The 17,514-nt window shown below is 28.6% G+C and overlaps 1 protein-coding gene and 1 long non-coding RNA gene across 7 annotated transcripts in view; one reads left to right on the top strand and one right to left on the bottom strand.

Annotated features, from left to right (window-relative positions):
• The window catches only part of LOC141536538 (uncharacterized), a 29,578-nt gene that overhangs the window by 10,926 nt on the left and 1,138 nt on the right, over positions 1-17,514 (top strand). Inside the window, exons 3-13 of one of the 6 annotated variants that reach the window (XM_074257137.1) lie at positions 565-842; positions 1,601-1,842; positions 2,016-2,230; positions 2,410-2,665; positions 3,499-3,753; positions 3,897-4,027; positions 9,432-9,572; positions 10,091-10,243; positions 10,930-11,067; positions 16,542-16,694; positions 16,773-17,150. In XM_074257137.1, coding sequence (XP_074113238.1) covers positions 565-842; positions 1,601-1,842; positions 2,016-2,230; positions 2,410-2,665; positions 3,499-3,753; positions 3,897-4,027; positions 9,432-9,572; positions 10,091-10,243; positions 10,930-11,067; positions 16,542-16,694; positions 16,773-17,150 — 2,340 coding nt within the window. Of the gene's footprint in view, positions 1-564; positions 843-1,600; positions 1,843-2,015; positions 2,231-2,409; positions 2,666-3,498; positions 3,754-3,896; positions 4,028-9,431; positions 9,573-10,090; positions 10,244-10,929; positions 11,080-16,526; positions 16,695-16,772; positions 17,151-17,514 lie in introns of all 6 variants that reach the window. The other 5 variants (XM_074257135.1, XM_074257136.1, XM_074257138.1 and 2 more) reach the window with 5 other exon arrangements.
• On the bottom strand, positions 1,711-11,789 carry LOC141536542 (uncharacterized). The gene is made up of 5 exons (XR_012480741.1): positions 11,539-11,789; positions 11,401-11,466; positions 8,264-8,389; positions 7,907-8,191; positions 1,711-1,835 (listed from the first exon to the last, which is right to left on the bottom strand). It is a non-coding gene; the product is annotated as an uncharacterized LOC141536542 (long non-coding RNA).

Genomic DNA, 17,514 nt, shown 5'->3' with positions numbered 1-17,514 from the left:
TTATCGATGGATCCCACAGTGAGATTGTTCAATGCTATTGGCCATTTGCCAGTTATCGAATGTTATTTTATACAGAATCAGTAACTAGTATAGTATGGTTCTAAAAATTTTTGTGCTCTCTGCTTTTTGGTGTTATATCGGCCTAGCGATCGGTTTGATTTCACTCGCGTCAACCCCGAGGTTTTACTCGTTAAATAAAACAGAAATAAAATAAAATAAAGTTGAAACGAGTAAGCCGAACGTTGGAAATATTTTTTAACTTTTTTGAATGTATCTCTGTAAATGAATGATGAAGGATATCAAGAGTTTATAGTTTATAGTAACCAGTAACCAGTTACAGTTTATGCGGATAGTATTGCAGGGAGAGATCACCAGAAGCAGATTGACAAATTCGATTATATAGAGTCGATTGTTGTACTAGAACAGTAAATCAATGTAAAGTAAATTCAGTGGGGTGTTTAGGCAAATTAGGCCGAATCTTCTGGGTGATTACCGTTCGATATCCGGTTGGACACCATCCACAGAATACCGACACAAATTATCATTGCTGTAAATGTCTCTTAGGTCAAGCATCGACCGGCAGTTATCCGGGTCTGATCGGCGGCTATGGAGACGGCGATAAGCGGACCGGGAATAATGCCCGAACACCGGACATCAGACTCAGGGTCGAGGAAGACACCAAGAGTGTCGAGAGCACGGTATCGAGGTCCAAGCAGAGCTTGTTCGACACTGGCTTCGATCGGCTGGTTGGAAAATCCTCCAACCAGCGGTATTATAATCAACATCATTACCAGCAGCATCAACAGTCAAAAGACTCGAGAGGCCGCCATCAGGAGCAGCAGGTTTGTTTCATTGGTTACAAAAAATTTTTTTTTTATTTGTGTTTAATTTTGGTTTTTTTTTTTTTTTTTTTTTCTTAGGTAGTACTACAGATATCTCAAGTGTTAAATTATTTATACATCAGAGCCTTATTTGATTACGATACTGAAATCAGCAGATTTATTTTTTTTTTAAAAAAATACGGAAAAATTTATTTTAACTTTTTGTAAAATTAAATAAAAACTGTAATATCTCATAAGACAATCTTTAAAAACTCAATATTTTTTTTACTGATTCTTTTGAGCTTTCAAAAAATTTAGCAAGCTTATATATAGTCTTACTATAGTTGACAAAAAATATCAAATTTCATAAAATCCTGAGCGGTAAATCTCCAACCGAGGGTAGTATGACCTTAAAAACTTAATTCTTGTTCGAAGAAAAACTTGACAGAATATCCCCGTTAAAGTTTGATATTAAAATATTCAATAGTTTTTTCTGGATAAGCATTTTATGATCTGAAATGGTGAACCTTCAATGTGTCTTTTGAGGTTAATAAAAACAGACTATATATTTTATGAAAAAAGTTATCGTAAAAATTGCTATCAAATTTATTATATGAAAAAATGTCATTTTTGTACATGAAAACTCTAAAAACTTGTTGAAGTATTAAAGTTTTATTAAATATTGATTTTTTTTAACTTTAAAAAATAATAATTATTATTATTTTAATGATAAATAATTTTTTTAATTTAGCATACATCTAATAAAACATATTTCGTAGATTTACTCTGTTTCGCAGAGATACTTTGGCTCCTCCCGAGACTCCCTGCACGGGGGGTACGTAACTCGTGGTGCGAGTGAGCTAGACTTGAGTCGTAAGTCAAGAAGAAAGGATCAGCTGCGGGGTAAGTTAAAATTTCCAAATGTCGTGAGTCTGAGCTCGTCGCGGGACGCGTCCCACCTGCGCAGTTTGGCCTCCACGAATCATCTGAATGGTAACAGCAGCTGCAATGGCACTGAAACGTGAGTTGTTTATAAATTATCTGGGTATTTTTAGCAGTAACCTTAGCGGTAATTTATAGAAATATTTATTATGTAATCAGTAGAGAATAGTTAAGAGTTAAGAGTTGAGAATTAAGAATTAGGAGTTAGTCTTCCGAAGAATATAAATTAAAGTTTCGCTTAAAACTTTACAGAAGATATACGGCGCAACAACAGCAACAACAAAGAGGGAGCCGAGGATACCCGGGGCAACCTGGCCAACGAGGTTTTAGAACCGGCGCACCTAATTGGTCATTTGTCTTTGATCCCGCGGGACGATTATGTTATTACTGGTCGATGGTGGTCTCTTTGGCTTTTCTCTACAACTTCTGGGTCATCATCTATAGGTTTGCCTTCCAGGAAATAAATGGTTAGTCATCTAAGCCGGCAATCATGCTCAATAGCTTTATCATCTCGGAGCTTTCTGAGCTATCTAATCCGACATTTCATTCCGTCATCTCATCATCAACTTTTTATACTTTATACTTATCATCATTTCTTCTTTTTTATTTTTTTATTTATTTATTTATTTATTTTTTTTTTTCCCAGGTGAAACGCTGGTAGTGTGGTTTTGCCTCGACTACTTTTCAGATTTTCTTTATCTCGTGGATATTGTATTTCATTTTCGTACGGGTTATCTCGAAGACGGGGTGCTGCAAACTGACGCTACTAAATTAAGAAGTCACTACATGAACACTACAACATTTTATATTGACTGCCTGTGCCTGCTACCCCTCGACTTTTTATACTTATCTATAGGATTCAACAGTATACTCCGAAGTTTTAGGCTTGTTAAAATTTATAGGTAACTTTTTTATCTATTGATTTACTCGTTAGAAAATAACTTTACTTTTTTTATAAATTTTTTACGAATAATAGACTCTGGATTTTAATAATTCTCATTATATTAAACAATCATTTGGAATTCCATCATATTTTATAAAATAATATTTTTAATGATTATACTTGAATACAACATAACTTTTTTTTTAAATAAAGTTTACAGCCCAGTTTTACAAATAAAATTAGCAACTGATGAGGGCTCAACTTTTAATTACCTAAAACAAAAACTTGAGCATTTAAAGTTCATTGTGAATACACGCGGTGCCTGATAAAATTTTAAATATATTTCATTTGTTTTTCAAGTTATGTTGGAGCGTATGAAATTTGGAATTCAATTAATGATAGTTCTCAATCCTCATGTAGCGGAATTTTTTGTTCAGCTAATTTCACAAGAATAAAAAAATTCTTTATAAGGACGAGAAAAAAAAAAAAAAAGAAAACAAATATGCTTTGTTTTATTTTCGCTCGTAATTGAAGAGATAAATCCCAGAACAATGCTACAAAACAAAATTGCCAAGAAAAACATTTTGATGCTATAAACTCTTTTAAAATAAAAAGCTTAATACGTTTCAATAAATCCGTTTTATTGTTTTAAATTAAGTTAAAGGTCTTAACTCTGCTTCAAGTTCATTCACAATTTAAAATTGGTGCACCAAAATTTTATATACAGCCACCGAAAAATTTAATATAAAATTTATTATTATTACATTCAATTTTAGATAGAAAAATTTATAGAAAATCTAAAAATTAATGTCAGTGTTATTTTATAAAATAAAATCTATTTTTTGTTATTAGATTCTGGGCGTTCATGGATCGTACAGAGCGACATACCAATTATCCGAATTTATTTCGTTCAACATCCTTGATTCATTACTTACTGGTGATATTTCACTGGAACGGGTGCCTCTATCATATTATTTATAAGAACCACGGTTTCGGGAGCAAAAACTGGGTATACAATGACTCGGAGAATGCAGATGTTGTGAAACAGTACTTACAAAGTTACTACTGGTGCACTCTCGCCTTGACAACAATAGGCGATTTGCCGAGGTACCCATAGCCTATATGTCTACATTATTTTCACTAACGACTAGTTTCTACAACTTGGATCCCTTTACTCCATTCTATAAGCATCAAATTTTATTTCTTTTTATTCTATTAGTCATGTATTTTTATTGACGTTAATGTTACAGACCACGGAGCAAAAGCGAGTATTTGTTTGTCATCGGACAGCTACTGTTTGGTTTGTTGCTTTTTGCCACAGTCCTCGGTCATGTCGCCAATATAGTAACGTCTGTCAGTGCAGCGCGGAAAGAATTTCAAGGTATGTGCTGCTGTACGTAAGCTTACCTAAAAAAAGTAAGCTTTTTTTTTTTTTTTGTAGGTAACAAAAATATTATCTTAAAAACCGAGCACTGCATATTAATATTTAAAAGTTACTTTTTGCAATTTTTTTTTTTTTTTATTAAAAATATTTAAATTTGAGATCATTGAAAAGATTTCGAGTAACTTTGGCCTTTTCATGTTTTTTTTTTTTTTTTTTTTTTTTTTTTTTTTTAAATAATATTTTTTATTAATGTTTGTCATTGCTGAAATTTTGAAAACGAAACAACATAAATTAAACAATTATTTTAAAACGAGATTCTTTGCATAAATAAGATTAAACTTTGTCGGCCTTCGGCGTTTTAGTATATCATACAAATGTTCATATAAAATTCAGCTTACGATTTTATTGTATATAAAATAAGATTTGATCCCCTAGAAAAATATTAACCGGTCATTTCTGTTCACTTTTCCCTTGGTGATTTATAAAATTCAAAAGATGCCTACAAAAGTTTACCCTTGTTATTTAAATAAGAAATACAAAATTGTGGTTACACACTACTAAATATTAAAATCAAAACCATTTATTTCCGCAATTTTAAAATATAAAAATAAAATCCGACATTAAATTTCTGACGTATATTTTTATACAAATTTAATTCTCAATATTGCTAAGTCAATTACTACGAAATCTACCCTAATTTCGGATAAACCTGGCCCGTCGTTATATTACTTTCTAACTGCTTTACGATTTATTACTAACTGGATAAATATAACTCAGATAAATTTTATCTTACAATTACAAATAAAAACTATCTCTAGAGGTTGACAAAGTAAACATATTATTCAATTTAATTTTTATTATTTATCCAAGCTGTACAAACAATAAGAGTTTTTTTTTTTTTTTTTTTTGTTTGACAAAAGTTTATAAGAAGCTGAGTTTTTTCGATTATTATCAACGATTATCACATCATTATCTTCCAGTCTGGAGAAATTTTTTTTTCTGATGCTTGAAAAAAATCTTGTCGGTGAAAAACAAGACGCAGTGAAATTGATAGCGACTATTGGCAATAATTAATGAAATCTGAAACTTTGTCAAAGTATAAAATTACTTAATTAGCACTTTTTCATAGATTAAAAAAATTAAAAAAAGGAAAATAAAAAACTACTCAGAGAATGAAATATGATCAATTGATTTTAATTATTAAGAAGAAAGATTGAAATTATAATTAAATAACAAATATGAAACTTAATTCTTAATCAATAAGTCAAAAATAAAATTTTTAATAAAAAAAATTTTTGAGGGTAAGAGAAGCACAATTTATAGTACATGTAATGTAATTACTGTTGTTGATTATTTTTTAATTCAATACAACGTCAAAGTTGTTATAAATTGATATCGACTACAATATCGATGATGGTAGTGGGTGTATTAATAAAAAATTGTAAATGAAAATCGATCGACTAGATGTTAACTGATGTTATGTAACAACCAAGTTATATATTATATATTGTATGTTGTATATTATGTGATGTGTGTGGATGAATGTATAGATGTATAGATCGGGAATTGTGAAAAGTGAACGATGTATTGAACAAATGAGAACAATAAGTTGTCAGATGAATTATAGAAGAAGAGTTATAAATCAACGTCTGAATTATATATGATATGTTGAGTAAAAAGATGGAGAATCGGATTTTAAAGAAGCGCAAGGAAATAGTATCATACATACCGGCAAGTCGGGTCTTTGTGCCGGGGTAAAGAGTGAGGCATTAAAAATAAAACATTTTAAAATTGGTAGAGGTAATCCCGCGAAGATGCGGGAAAGAATATGTCTCGTTTCCGTCGGAGCAAGACTAGAAAAGTTGTGGAATAAGGGAGACGGGGTGAAATGGGGCTGCCGTGAGGATGAGAAGAGCTAGAGGTAGAATAATATAAGGAAAAGAAATAGCTTGAGGCAACTTGCGGATAGCAATCCCCTGCTACGTAGTACTTCTATCCAGGATAATTTCGAGATATATCTCGTGAAATATCCGTAAAACGCAAACTCTCGTGAGAGAGGTACATCGACCCTGAGGCGCCGCGTAACTACCCCCAAACCTTGATATTATTTACAGCTACGGTTTTTGGTATTCGTCATACCTTATCTGGTACTTGAATATTGTATTAATGCATTGTTAAATATATATAAATTTTTTTTTATCACGCAGAAAAAAAATTAACTTGGATCAAGTGAATAATTTTGAAGAACTTCATCTTTTTGATTTGAGTAGAAAAATTCTTAATTTAATTTGATTCAAGAATTTTTCGTCTTGATTGAAGACAATAAAATTTTTCAAAATTATTTTTTTTATTCAAATTAATTTTTTTTTTCTGTATACTGATAAAAAAAAATTAACTTTATTTAAAAAAATAAATCTTGAGCCAAAAAAAATTATTTTCAAGAATTTTTTTGTCTTGAATCAAGACGAAACAATTTTTATTATAATTATTTTACAAGTAGATAATTTTATAATCGATATTAATAAATTAATATATGAAATTTTTTAAATAATTTTATTTAAACTTTAGATGTTAAAAAATTATTTAAATTCTGAATTAATTATTTATTTTTATAAATAATGTATCGCTATTTTAAAAACATGATTTTTTTTTAATCGCATCAGATAATTCGAGATAAATGTTATAATGAAAAAATAATTTTTAAAGCGAAACACCGGTTGTTTATGATAAAATCCAACACACGATGTTCAGTTAAAATATATCACGCCTTTAATCCCAGAGGGATTCGACATTTTTTCGGCAAATCGTGGCTGAATAACTTTGAATAAATATTTAAAAAAAAAAAAAAAAAAAAATGTAAAATTATAATTTGTTTATTTTTGGAACACTGAAGATAAGATTAAACGGTTGTTTGAAGTTAAATAACTGTTTTCTGTTAAGATCTTGAGATAATTACCAGTAAACTGAGAAAATTATATGACGTTTCGCATTGAAGAGGTGATATTTGCTTGTAATTTAATAATTATAACGCAGCAGACAGAGATCAAGTTCATCGAAGCTTCAAAAAGGGTGACGAACGCGGAAACAGTATCGCGTTAAATTTAAATCTAAATTGAACTCACTGAGCTATATAATACGGGGGTGTTGTGTCGTATCTCGGTTCACCCTAAAGCTCGAAATTTAAACTCGAAATGCACATCAACCGTGCGAGAATGTGCCTATATAGTGTAATGTTGCCAGAGTATAATAATGTACATAAACCGACTTTGCGAAATAATTTATCGTTTCTCGACTCATAACGCCGATTATAAAAGCTCGTCATCTGAGCCTGAAACTGTCAAAGTAATGGTATACTACGGTTATGGTTAAATTCTTTATATAATGATCCATAAAACAGGTTCATACGCATCAACCATCTACCGTCAGATATCAGCCGTCCATTTCAGTTCGTTCTTTTTAATATTTATTAAAAAAGTATAAATATACGGTGAAAGCTTTTCAGATCTAAGCAATATATCTACACCCGAGAATTTAACGACTGAAATAAAACCGTTAGCTCTAACAATCTTAGTAATAAAAAGTATTGGGATTAAGTATTACTCGAAAAGCTCTTTGGTTTTGAAACTACCCAATAGAGTACATACGTTAAGCGTTTTTGTTACTACCAACAAGTTCACCGAGTCTTGTCTTTCTTCTGGTTGCAAGAAACTAACACCAAAATTATGATATTGCTAACGACTTTACTTTATCCAACTTGTTTTCCGCTTTTATTCTTATTTTATTTTCTTTACTTACTCGCTTTTCTATATATATATATATATATATATATATATATATATATATATATATATATACTTGCTCTTAATGCATACATACACCTATGCTCTCCTAGTAGGTGGTACTACGGAAGTTGTTCTTGTTACGCCATAATCCATAACGTATGTACTTGCTGTAACATGTATCCCAAAAATGTGAATAGCAAGAATTAAGTCGTAGAGGCTGTTTCTACCAAGTACCGATGAATATTTAGCAAACAATTTGTACTCCGTCGTCTTCAGGAACATCTCCAAGTGCCTTTTACTTTTAAATTCCACTTTGCTTCATGTACTGTTTACTACATGCTCGTACTTGCACTTGTACTTAAGCTTACATTTCCAAAATCTAAAAAAAATTACAGAATAAAGTAACTAGACTATTATTATAAATCGAAATTCTGAGGAAAAATGTACGTACGATAAATTTCAAGTCATCTTAAAGTCCAAATAAACGGGAACAAGATTTTACTTTACTTCTAATTTCTTCACTGTCAGTATTTTATATTCGCTTGATGTACATTATTTCACGCATCAATTCAGATTCCTAGAATTTAAAATTTACAAATATATTCAAAATATTGAAATTAACTGACATTAGAAACTTTTTTGTAATTTTGCAATTAAATTATTTTTTTAAAATTACATAGATGGAAATTAAAAAAAAATTTTTTTTTTTGTAATTGATTTTTTATAAAAATTTTATAAAATTGACAACTGTCAGCTTACTTCAGTATTATATATAATATATTCAGCTTTGAAAATAAAACTGACGCTGAAAGACAATAGAAAATTTTTTTATAATTTTATAGCAATAAAATTGTTGTTAAAAAAATTTTAATAAAAAATTCAACATGTGAAAATTAAAAAAAAATTATTACTGGAAATTTTTTAAAGCAGTTTTTTTATGGTAATTGATTTGTTGTAAAAATTTAAAAAATTGACAGCAACCTTGCAGTCACTATGTGACTGCCGTAAATTATGAACTATAAATAAATAAAATTTTGCTTTATTAAATAATGACTTTTGTTAAATCGCACTGTAATTTCTTAACTATTGACATTTTTTAAGATATAAACTCATCCCGATGTTACACTCATCAAGAGCTTTCATTTGAGTACCAACATGCATTTTTGATATATTTTTCATATATACATATGTATAATATATATAAATATATGAAAAATTGATGTGGATACTCAAATAAAAGGTCTCGATGAGTGTAATGTCAGGGTGAGCTTATATCTTCAAAAATGTCAATGGTTTACCAGATACAAGGTCATTTCTTGATCATGTATCTAGAGACGGAGAATTTTTGAATGCAGCCTAAATAATTATCATAATAAATTGACTATTGGTGACAATGATATGAAACCTTGAAAAGGCACAATTCCAGGTTAAGATCTTTCCAACGATGCCAAATTTAATTATAAAAACCCATTTTATCATTTAAATACACTGGTCACAAAATTTAGCTTATTCTTTTAATTATATAGATTCAGTGATCAGGTACTTGCTTAAACTCAATTTTATTTTGCGACTTATTTAATTGAGAGGATTAAAGTTAACAGTGAATTTGCATGTTTTAGCGAAATTGGATGGAGTTAAGACTTATATGCGGATGCGCCGAGTGCCAAATCATCTGCAAATCAAAGTGATAAAATGGTTTGACTATTTATGGCTGACGCAAAAGTGTTCAGACGAGGAGAAGGCTGTGAGTTGTCTGCCTGGTAAGTTAATCAAACCGACACTTAACTAAGCACTTAGATAGTTACTTAAAGTGTGATAGTGTCGATGTCTTGTGCCTTGTGTCTTTATATACATCGATGTGTTTTGAATCAATGTTACTGATGTATACCAGCTGTAGATCGACACTTCAAATGCATCACCACAAACTCCGTCTACAAAATTAATAGTTTAACTGAGTAGTCACAACTTTGTGGTGCTCTGAGAATAATTTTACTTAGCCGTAAGACTACTTGGGAACACAGTAAACTTGTATATTTAAATTAAAATTACTATATGTCTATATAAATTTGTGCATTTATAGATATGTGTATTTATGTAAATATATATATGTATATATATAGTATAATAGATACGAGAGACACTAATCGAGTAACTCTAATCCTCGATATCTAACGCTTCGTGCTAATCATTAATTGCTTTTGGCAGAATATATACAACATGTTATGTATAATTTATAGTATAATGTAATAAGTAAAGTTTGAATATTGGTGATTTTCAGATAAACTAAAGGCGGAAATAGCGATAAATGTTCACCTAGATACGCTCAGGAGGGTTGAAATATTTCAAAATACAGAGGCTGGCTTTCTGTGTGAGTTAGTGCTTAGATTAAGACCTGTTCTATTTTCACCGGGAGATTATATATGTCGAAAAGGTAAATTAAAATTTTTATCTATAAATATTTATAGTAATTAAAATTTTAATCATATCAAATGAAGATATGGTTACAGAAAAAAATTTTTTCTCGTGATGATAAAATGTTTTATAGTTATCTGACTGAATTACTTTACCGAAGAGAAAAGTATTTTAAAAAATAAAGTACCGTTTTTATAATAAAAACATTTTTTAGTAATTTATTTATTATTTATTCAGAAAAAATAAATAATTTAAAGTTTAAAATTGGAAAATTTATAAACAGGTAATTTATCATTTATAGACATAAATAAATGAAGTTTATGTCATTCAAAGTTATGAAACGAATAATTTATTGGCTTGAGAAAGTTATTTTTTTGAGAAGAAATATTTTTACGGTGTAATTAATAACTAAATTATAAAATTGACAGTCTTGCATTAAAAAGCGACTTGACTTTTGATTTTTTTGATTAAGTGAATTGCTTTTTAAAATTGAAATGTCTTCTTCAAACTTAATTATGTATTTTATAAAAATGAGTACGATGCATCATTTAATATTAAGTTTTAAAAATAACCAACTTGAATAATAATAGCAATTTTATAAAATTATTACCTCATGCAATAAAATTAATTTACCGGGATTAGTTAAATAAATATAAGAGTTTAAAGAAGATGATGATGTAAAATTTTATAAATCACTTGTTGCAGGTGAGGTAGGCAAGGAAATGTACATAGTAAATCGCGGACGACTGCAAGTGGTAGCAGACAACGGGAAAACTGTGCTGGCAACACTAAAAGCCGGCTCATACTTCGGGGAAATCAGCATTCTCAATATGGGGACTGCAGGTAAAGAGTGCGGTAAATATTCCAAGCAGCCAAGGGGGCCTTGTCAAAGCCACGAGCGCTGTCCCCCTCGTGTTTTCATTAGTGATCAGATCAGTCAATCAGATCAATCATATTATTATTAACCATAAATATCCACCAACTAAATTATCCCTCTCGTCGTTGAGCAAGACGTCGAGAAACCGGGTATGAGCCGATCATTAATGATACTTACTCTTCTCTACTTCAATGTATCATCAAGATACTCATTACTCAGTATATTCAAATACTCTTGTCTGGTAGTTAATTATTATACATATATTTTCTATAATCGACGTTTGGTTCAACCTTACTTACTCTTAATTACGTCCACTGAGTGTACTTATACACCGATTGCTCCTTGGCTATTAACCTTGTCAAATACTAAAAAAAAAAAAAAAAATTCAAAAATAGTTTATTAAAACATTAAGTACACCATTAATATTCCTTCCTTACATTTATTCATTCGCCTTATTTTTCATCTTGCTCTCTCGGTTGTAGTTTAATTAATCGATCATGACAAACTGGCTCGAGTGAACTTAGCATTATTTTTAACTTTCCAATTACGCGTAACAGTTTCCATAAGAGCAAATACCAGCTAAAGTATACAACATATTTTTTTTTTTAAATTAGTATATAATTAAAGTAAACTCTAATGAGAAATTTTTTATTGTCGCGTTATTCATAGTGCAATATATTTCATTAAAAAAAAAAAAAAAAAAAAAAAAAAATGCAATATAATTATAATTAACAAGATAGGCAGTTTGTCTTGATCAACAGATTCGGTAGAATCTGGCGCCAAGTTCCGTTCTCAAGCCAGACTACCGAGTGTGTATATACCGTAAGCAGAATCGTTTTTTGAGGTTACAAGTTTTTTTTCAAATTTAATTTGATTTTTTTTTATATGATATTTTATAATAGTAGTTCATGCTTTTTATTACGCGTATTACTTGATTATTATCAATTATCTTTATAATTTCTATTTAAAATTATTAAAAATAATCAGCACAAACTATAGCGACCCAGATTTTTAGATTTTAACTTTTTTCTTATGTAAAAAGCGGACGGCCAGAGACTAAATAATATAACGATGCATGCTAATCTTATAATAGATGGGAAACTACAGTGAAAAAAGATATTTGACAGCTTGCAATTACACACGCCAGGCGGCGCAAGAATAACTTTTACATGACTATAGCTTAAAGGGGATAGTTTGCCACTGGAAATGTATTAAATTAAAATTGTCAATTTTTATTATAATTACAAAAAAAACTGAAATCCGAACAAAAACAGTTTCACTGTAAAAAAATCGTGCCAAGTCCACGTTCATAAGACTATTAAGAAAAAAAAATTTTATTTCTTTACAAAAAGATATAAAATAAAAAATTAAAAAATCCAAGTAACCGATATGGTTGTATATGATTTTCGAAAATTAAAAAAAAATTTTTGTAAATTTAAAAATTAAAAGAAACAATTTTGGAACGTACTTGGTGTGCGTTATTGTGTACTTCAATTTTTTTTTAAGTGTCCTAGTAGATACAATTTAGGAATTTCATAAAAAGTGAAATATTTCGTAACTACGCACACTAAATACGTTCCCAAATTGTTTCTTTTAATTTTTAAATTTACAAAAATTTTTTTTTAATTTTCGAAAATCATATACAACCATATCGGTTACTTGGATTTTTTAATTTTTTATTTTATATCTTTTTGTAAAGAAATAAAATTTTTTTTTCTTAATAGTCTTATGAACGTGGACTTGGCACGATTTTTTTACAGTGAAACTGTTTTTGTTCGGATCAACTTATACCGCAAATATATTTTTTTACTTCCCCTGTTCTACTTATAATTAAAACTCTGCATATACTCTCGAACAAAATTAAACACGCTAATTTTTATACTAACCTATAAATATTTTTTACACATTTACCAAAGGCATTTAAAAATATTGATATTTTTATTTATATTTATGATAATAAAAAATAAAAAAATAAATTAATTAATTAAATGCCTGCGGTTAAATAATTATTTTATTTTATTATATTAAAATTGATTTGCACCACACTCTATTATACTTTGGCTCACATATTTTGTCTTACATATTTAACTCTACTATACGTAGCATTTAAAATAATAAATAAGTAGTCATATTTGTATTTTTAATTATTATAAAAAATTTGTATGTGCAACTTAATGATACAAGTATACATTATATATATAAATATATACATATACACTTAAGAGAAAGCTTTTTTTGTACATTTATCTTTGTAGTTATATTTTATTTTTATATATCGTACGTATGATGTAGAGTCTGAAGTATATATGTTTATATATTGACACAGATATATAAGTGTATATATATTTTTATACATTATATGATGCATTTGCTATGAGTAGAGTTGGGCATTTCAATTATTTTATAGAGAACTAATGAAAAAGTAATATTGACGCTGCGGAAAAATAATTGAAAATATACGTTTATAATAACAATATTGTAATCGATGTTCCATATTCTGGCTTACGCTGGCTGGACATGGTATATCGATAACTGATCGGGATTATTCCAAGCAAGGTGAGGATCTGATGAGCGATGATGCGAGATACTACCTCTCGTGTCTGCCATTCAAAGTGTTTAATTTTCAAGAGTATCGACATTTCGATGTCAAGAAGTCATTTCCGTAACGTCCATTTGCATATACATTGTTTATGTATACAATATGTCTATATTTAGTAACAAATATATCTATATTAAGGATGTGGTATTTTTTTTTAAGTTTACATGAACAAATGTTTGCTATAAAAATTTTATGAGTTAATTTATGGCCAAAGGAAAAAAGTTTTAATTTTTTTATTCTAGAAAATAAATTTTTTTTTTATCTTTTTTAAAGTTATAGATTAAAAAAAATTTTTTTAATTTTTAAAATATTTAAAAAATAATTCTCTTAAGACTCTTAAAATCCTCCAGGCAAACATTTATTCATGCAGACAAAAATATTGGTAGAGAAAATATCATGACCCTATTGTATATGTACATCTATCTAATGTCTATTATATAAATTATCTCAAAAGCATCCTCATTTTCTTGCTTGTGTCCGATAATATCGACATATATGTTCTTCTGCCGTCAATATAATTATTATTGATATATTATACGCTCATCAATAAATTTCTAAAGGATCATTCTTTGAGCCATAATACAGTAACTTTTGTATGAAGTTAAAATAGGTATTTTTAAAGTTTAAGTCTAGTATAATACAAGATGCTTTTAGTTATTTTAATATTTAAATTTATTCGGAAAAGTTTCTACGTCGAAATATTATTTTAAAAACATACTTGTATATATCTCTATTCTGAGAATATAATTCCTACCGTCGAAATAGAACTTCCTTTATTAAAAGCTTTGTTTTTTACAGTTATTGAATGCTTGTCTTTTTTTTATACTTGAGAGATATAAAAATATTTTCCATTTGATTTTTTATGAAAACAATATCACTTGCATTTCCGTCAGAAACACTCTAAAGTATAAATAAATTTTTAAGCTCAAAAAATTTAATCTTTGTAAACCCGTTTTAATTAAATAACAGTAATACATTTTTTTTTTGTAAATACAATTTATACCGTTTAAAGGATAAATTGAAATTCTCTTTAATACGTGATTTGTATTTAAAAAAAAAAAAAAAAAAAAAAAAAAAACTATAAATCTATTTTATTTTAAAACACTCCAACAATTTGTAACCGTTTGATTAAATGACAAAGCTGAGCGACTTTTGATAAAAACTGATCAAAATTCAGTGAATAAAAATTTTTAGAGCTTGCGGTTTTACCTCATAGCTTAAATTTACCTTCTGTAATAACCGACAGATTTTAGTTTTCATTTTTTAGGCATTGACTTGCAACCCCGCTAAAATTTTGATATTTAAATAATTAAAAGCGTCTTTTAAAAATTATTAGCTTAAAAATAAATTTACTTTCCGTGCTTTTGATAATATTATTTAACAAATTCATTAATTTATGAATTATAATATTAAAGAAATTAATATTATAAATTTTAATGCCACCGGGAATCGAACCAAGATCTTTTGAATGTATCTTATATGGTTTTTGCGCGTTGCCAGTATCTAATTATTAACAATTCAATAAATTAAATTTAAAGACAATTTATTTACTAAATTTGAGTTATATTTCAAGTTGAACTGTCTAAATATATAATTTTAAGAATTTTTGCTATAAAATAAATTAAAAGTATAAATTATCTTATAAATATATAAAATCCAAAAACACGATAGTGCATCGCGCCATAATGTTCAAAAGTTAAGCCGTAGAGCGAAAATTTAAATCTTGACTAACAGTTCTCAACTTTGTAAAATTAAAATTAACATATTTGTGTTTTTAAACCACTTGAAGATTAAAACAACAGCAAATCTTACAAACAGTTGCATATGAACTATCAGCCGTTTACTGTCGGGTTAATGCACCTTGCATATTACATTACGTTGTTTTGGCTCCGCTTATTCTACGGAGTAAAGGTACCGCACTTGCAAGTAGAGTACGTAAACATAAGTCCTACTTAGTAGTCCGCTAGTGTACTTGGGATAAAGTTTTCATATATATTTAAACACTTTTGAATATATTAAATGCTTATTATTGGGAAGAATATCACATCTTTGATATTTAAAAAGAGTTATTGTAAGCAAAGACATTTTATAGATTAAGGATAAATATAAAAATAAATTAGGGCGTATATTATAGATTTAATAGTGAGAATTGTAATTTATTTAATTAGTTATTTAGAGATATATAAAATTAATTATTTTTTATATTTTTACTGATTTTAAATACAGTCAAAAAATAAAAAAAAAATATTTTAAGAAAAAATTAAAATAATATAAATTGAAGAAAGTACATTAATTTTAATATAAAATTGAAAGAATTTAGTTAGCAATTATAAATTGTAAATTTGAAAAAATTTTGATTTTTATAAAAATCAAATAATTTTTCAAACATTCACAACTTTATAATTAATAGAAGAATTCGGCCCATTTTGAAACTTTACCGAAGATTTCATTGATACCACAAATTTCTTAAAGCTAATGTTATTTTCTGGCATAATTTAAAAAAATTTTATTTATTTTAAATAAAATAAAAGATATTACAGCAAAATTTAATATAAATTCCGGCATAAAAATTTATATTATTTATCTTTAGGTATTAAGAAGTTTAAAAAAATTTTTTTTTAATTCTAAAAAAAAACAGAAATGATCTAAATTTTAATGATGAGTATATAAAATATTATAAAAAAAAAGGCAAAAACTCAAATTTATTATTTATAGTATTAAAATTCTTATTATTAATATTATTGTTATAAATATTAGAATGCTCGTGATATGTTATAAGCTTGATGAACATCTCCCGATAACCGATAAATGGCTACATTATCGCAGGTAATCGACGAACAGCCAGTGTAAGGTCTGTCGGTTATTCCGACCTCTTTGTGCTGAGCAAGAAAGACATGTGGGACGTGTTGAAGGAGTATCCAGCAGCGAGGGTGCGGCTTGAGGCTATCGCGGTAAAAAGGCTTGAAAAATACAAGCGAGCGCCACTTGAAAAAGGTATTGTATTAAATAAATTTAACTTTTACCTTAGGTAAACATTTGCTCTGCATCATAAATTAATCACACTTTTATTAGCAGATAACTCTTTTTTAAATTACTGTGCAGCGGCGATGGGAAGAAGCCAAAGTACCCCAGGTTTGGTAGAATCCGAGGGACGGATTACCCTCGAAGATATGTGGTTAACACCCAATGAGTTACGTACTCCGCGTTCTTTATTTTCACCAAGTCCTAGTCCTATCACCGCTTCATCTCTTCACGGCTTACGTGCTGGAGTTGATACAGCTGTTGATACTAATACTATTGGAACAGCCGCTGCGGCGGATAGGACACGGACTGCTGCTGATAGTCCAGTGAGTGCTACCAGTAGTGCTCGCAGTAGTGAAGACCAAACTGCACGAGTTCCACACTCAACGACGACGCAGCCGTCGATAGGCCGGCAATCGACCCATTCTGGTGAGTGCGTCAGCAGTTTACCAAAAAATAAAAATTACATTTAAATACACCTTTTTTTTTTCCTTCTCTGTATCCATGTATTACTTGTGATTCATTAATATTTTATTAAGTCAGTGCCGGGGTACTAGTAATGGCTAAAGTTGGTTAATCCAAAAGTATACACTGCTAGCTATTGTGCAATATTGTAAAAGGGGCATCACTAGTGTAACTTTTCAAAAAAAAAAAAAAAAATAAATAAATAATTTTTATAAATTTTTCACAAGAAAATTATTGAATTTTTTTTTTTTTTTTTTTTTAAATAAAAAATCTTCAATATACCTAACTGTTACAGAAAAAAAAAAAATAAAAATTGTGATGATTTTTG

Source organism: Cotesia typhae, unplaced genomic scaffold (genome assembly GCF_013202065.1).
Source record: "Cotesia typhae breed Kobodo isofemale line unplaced genomic scaffold, CoteBio_Ctyphae scaffold_152, whole genome shotgun sequence".
NCBI classification, from domain to species: domain Eukaryota; kingdom Metazoa; phylum Arthropoda; class Insecta; order Hymenoptera; family Braconidae; genus Cotesia; species Cotesia typhae.
The sequence above is the reverse complement of the archived record's forward strand: the minus strand, read 5'-3'. Positions and strand labels throughout refer to the sequence as shown.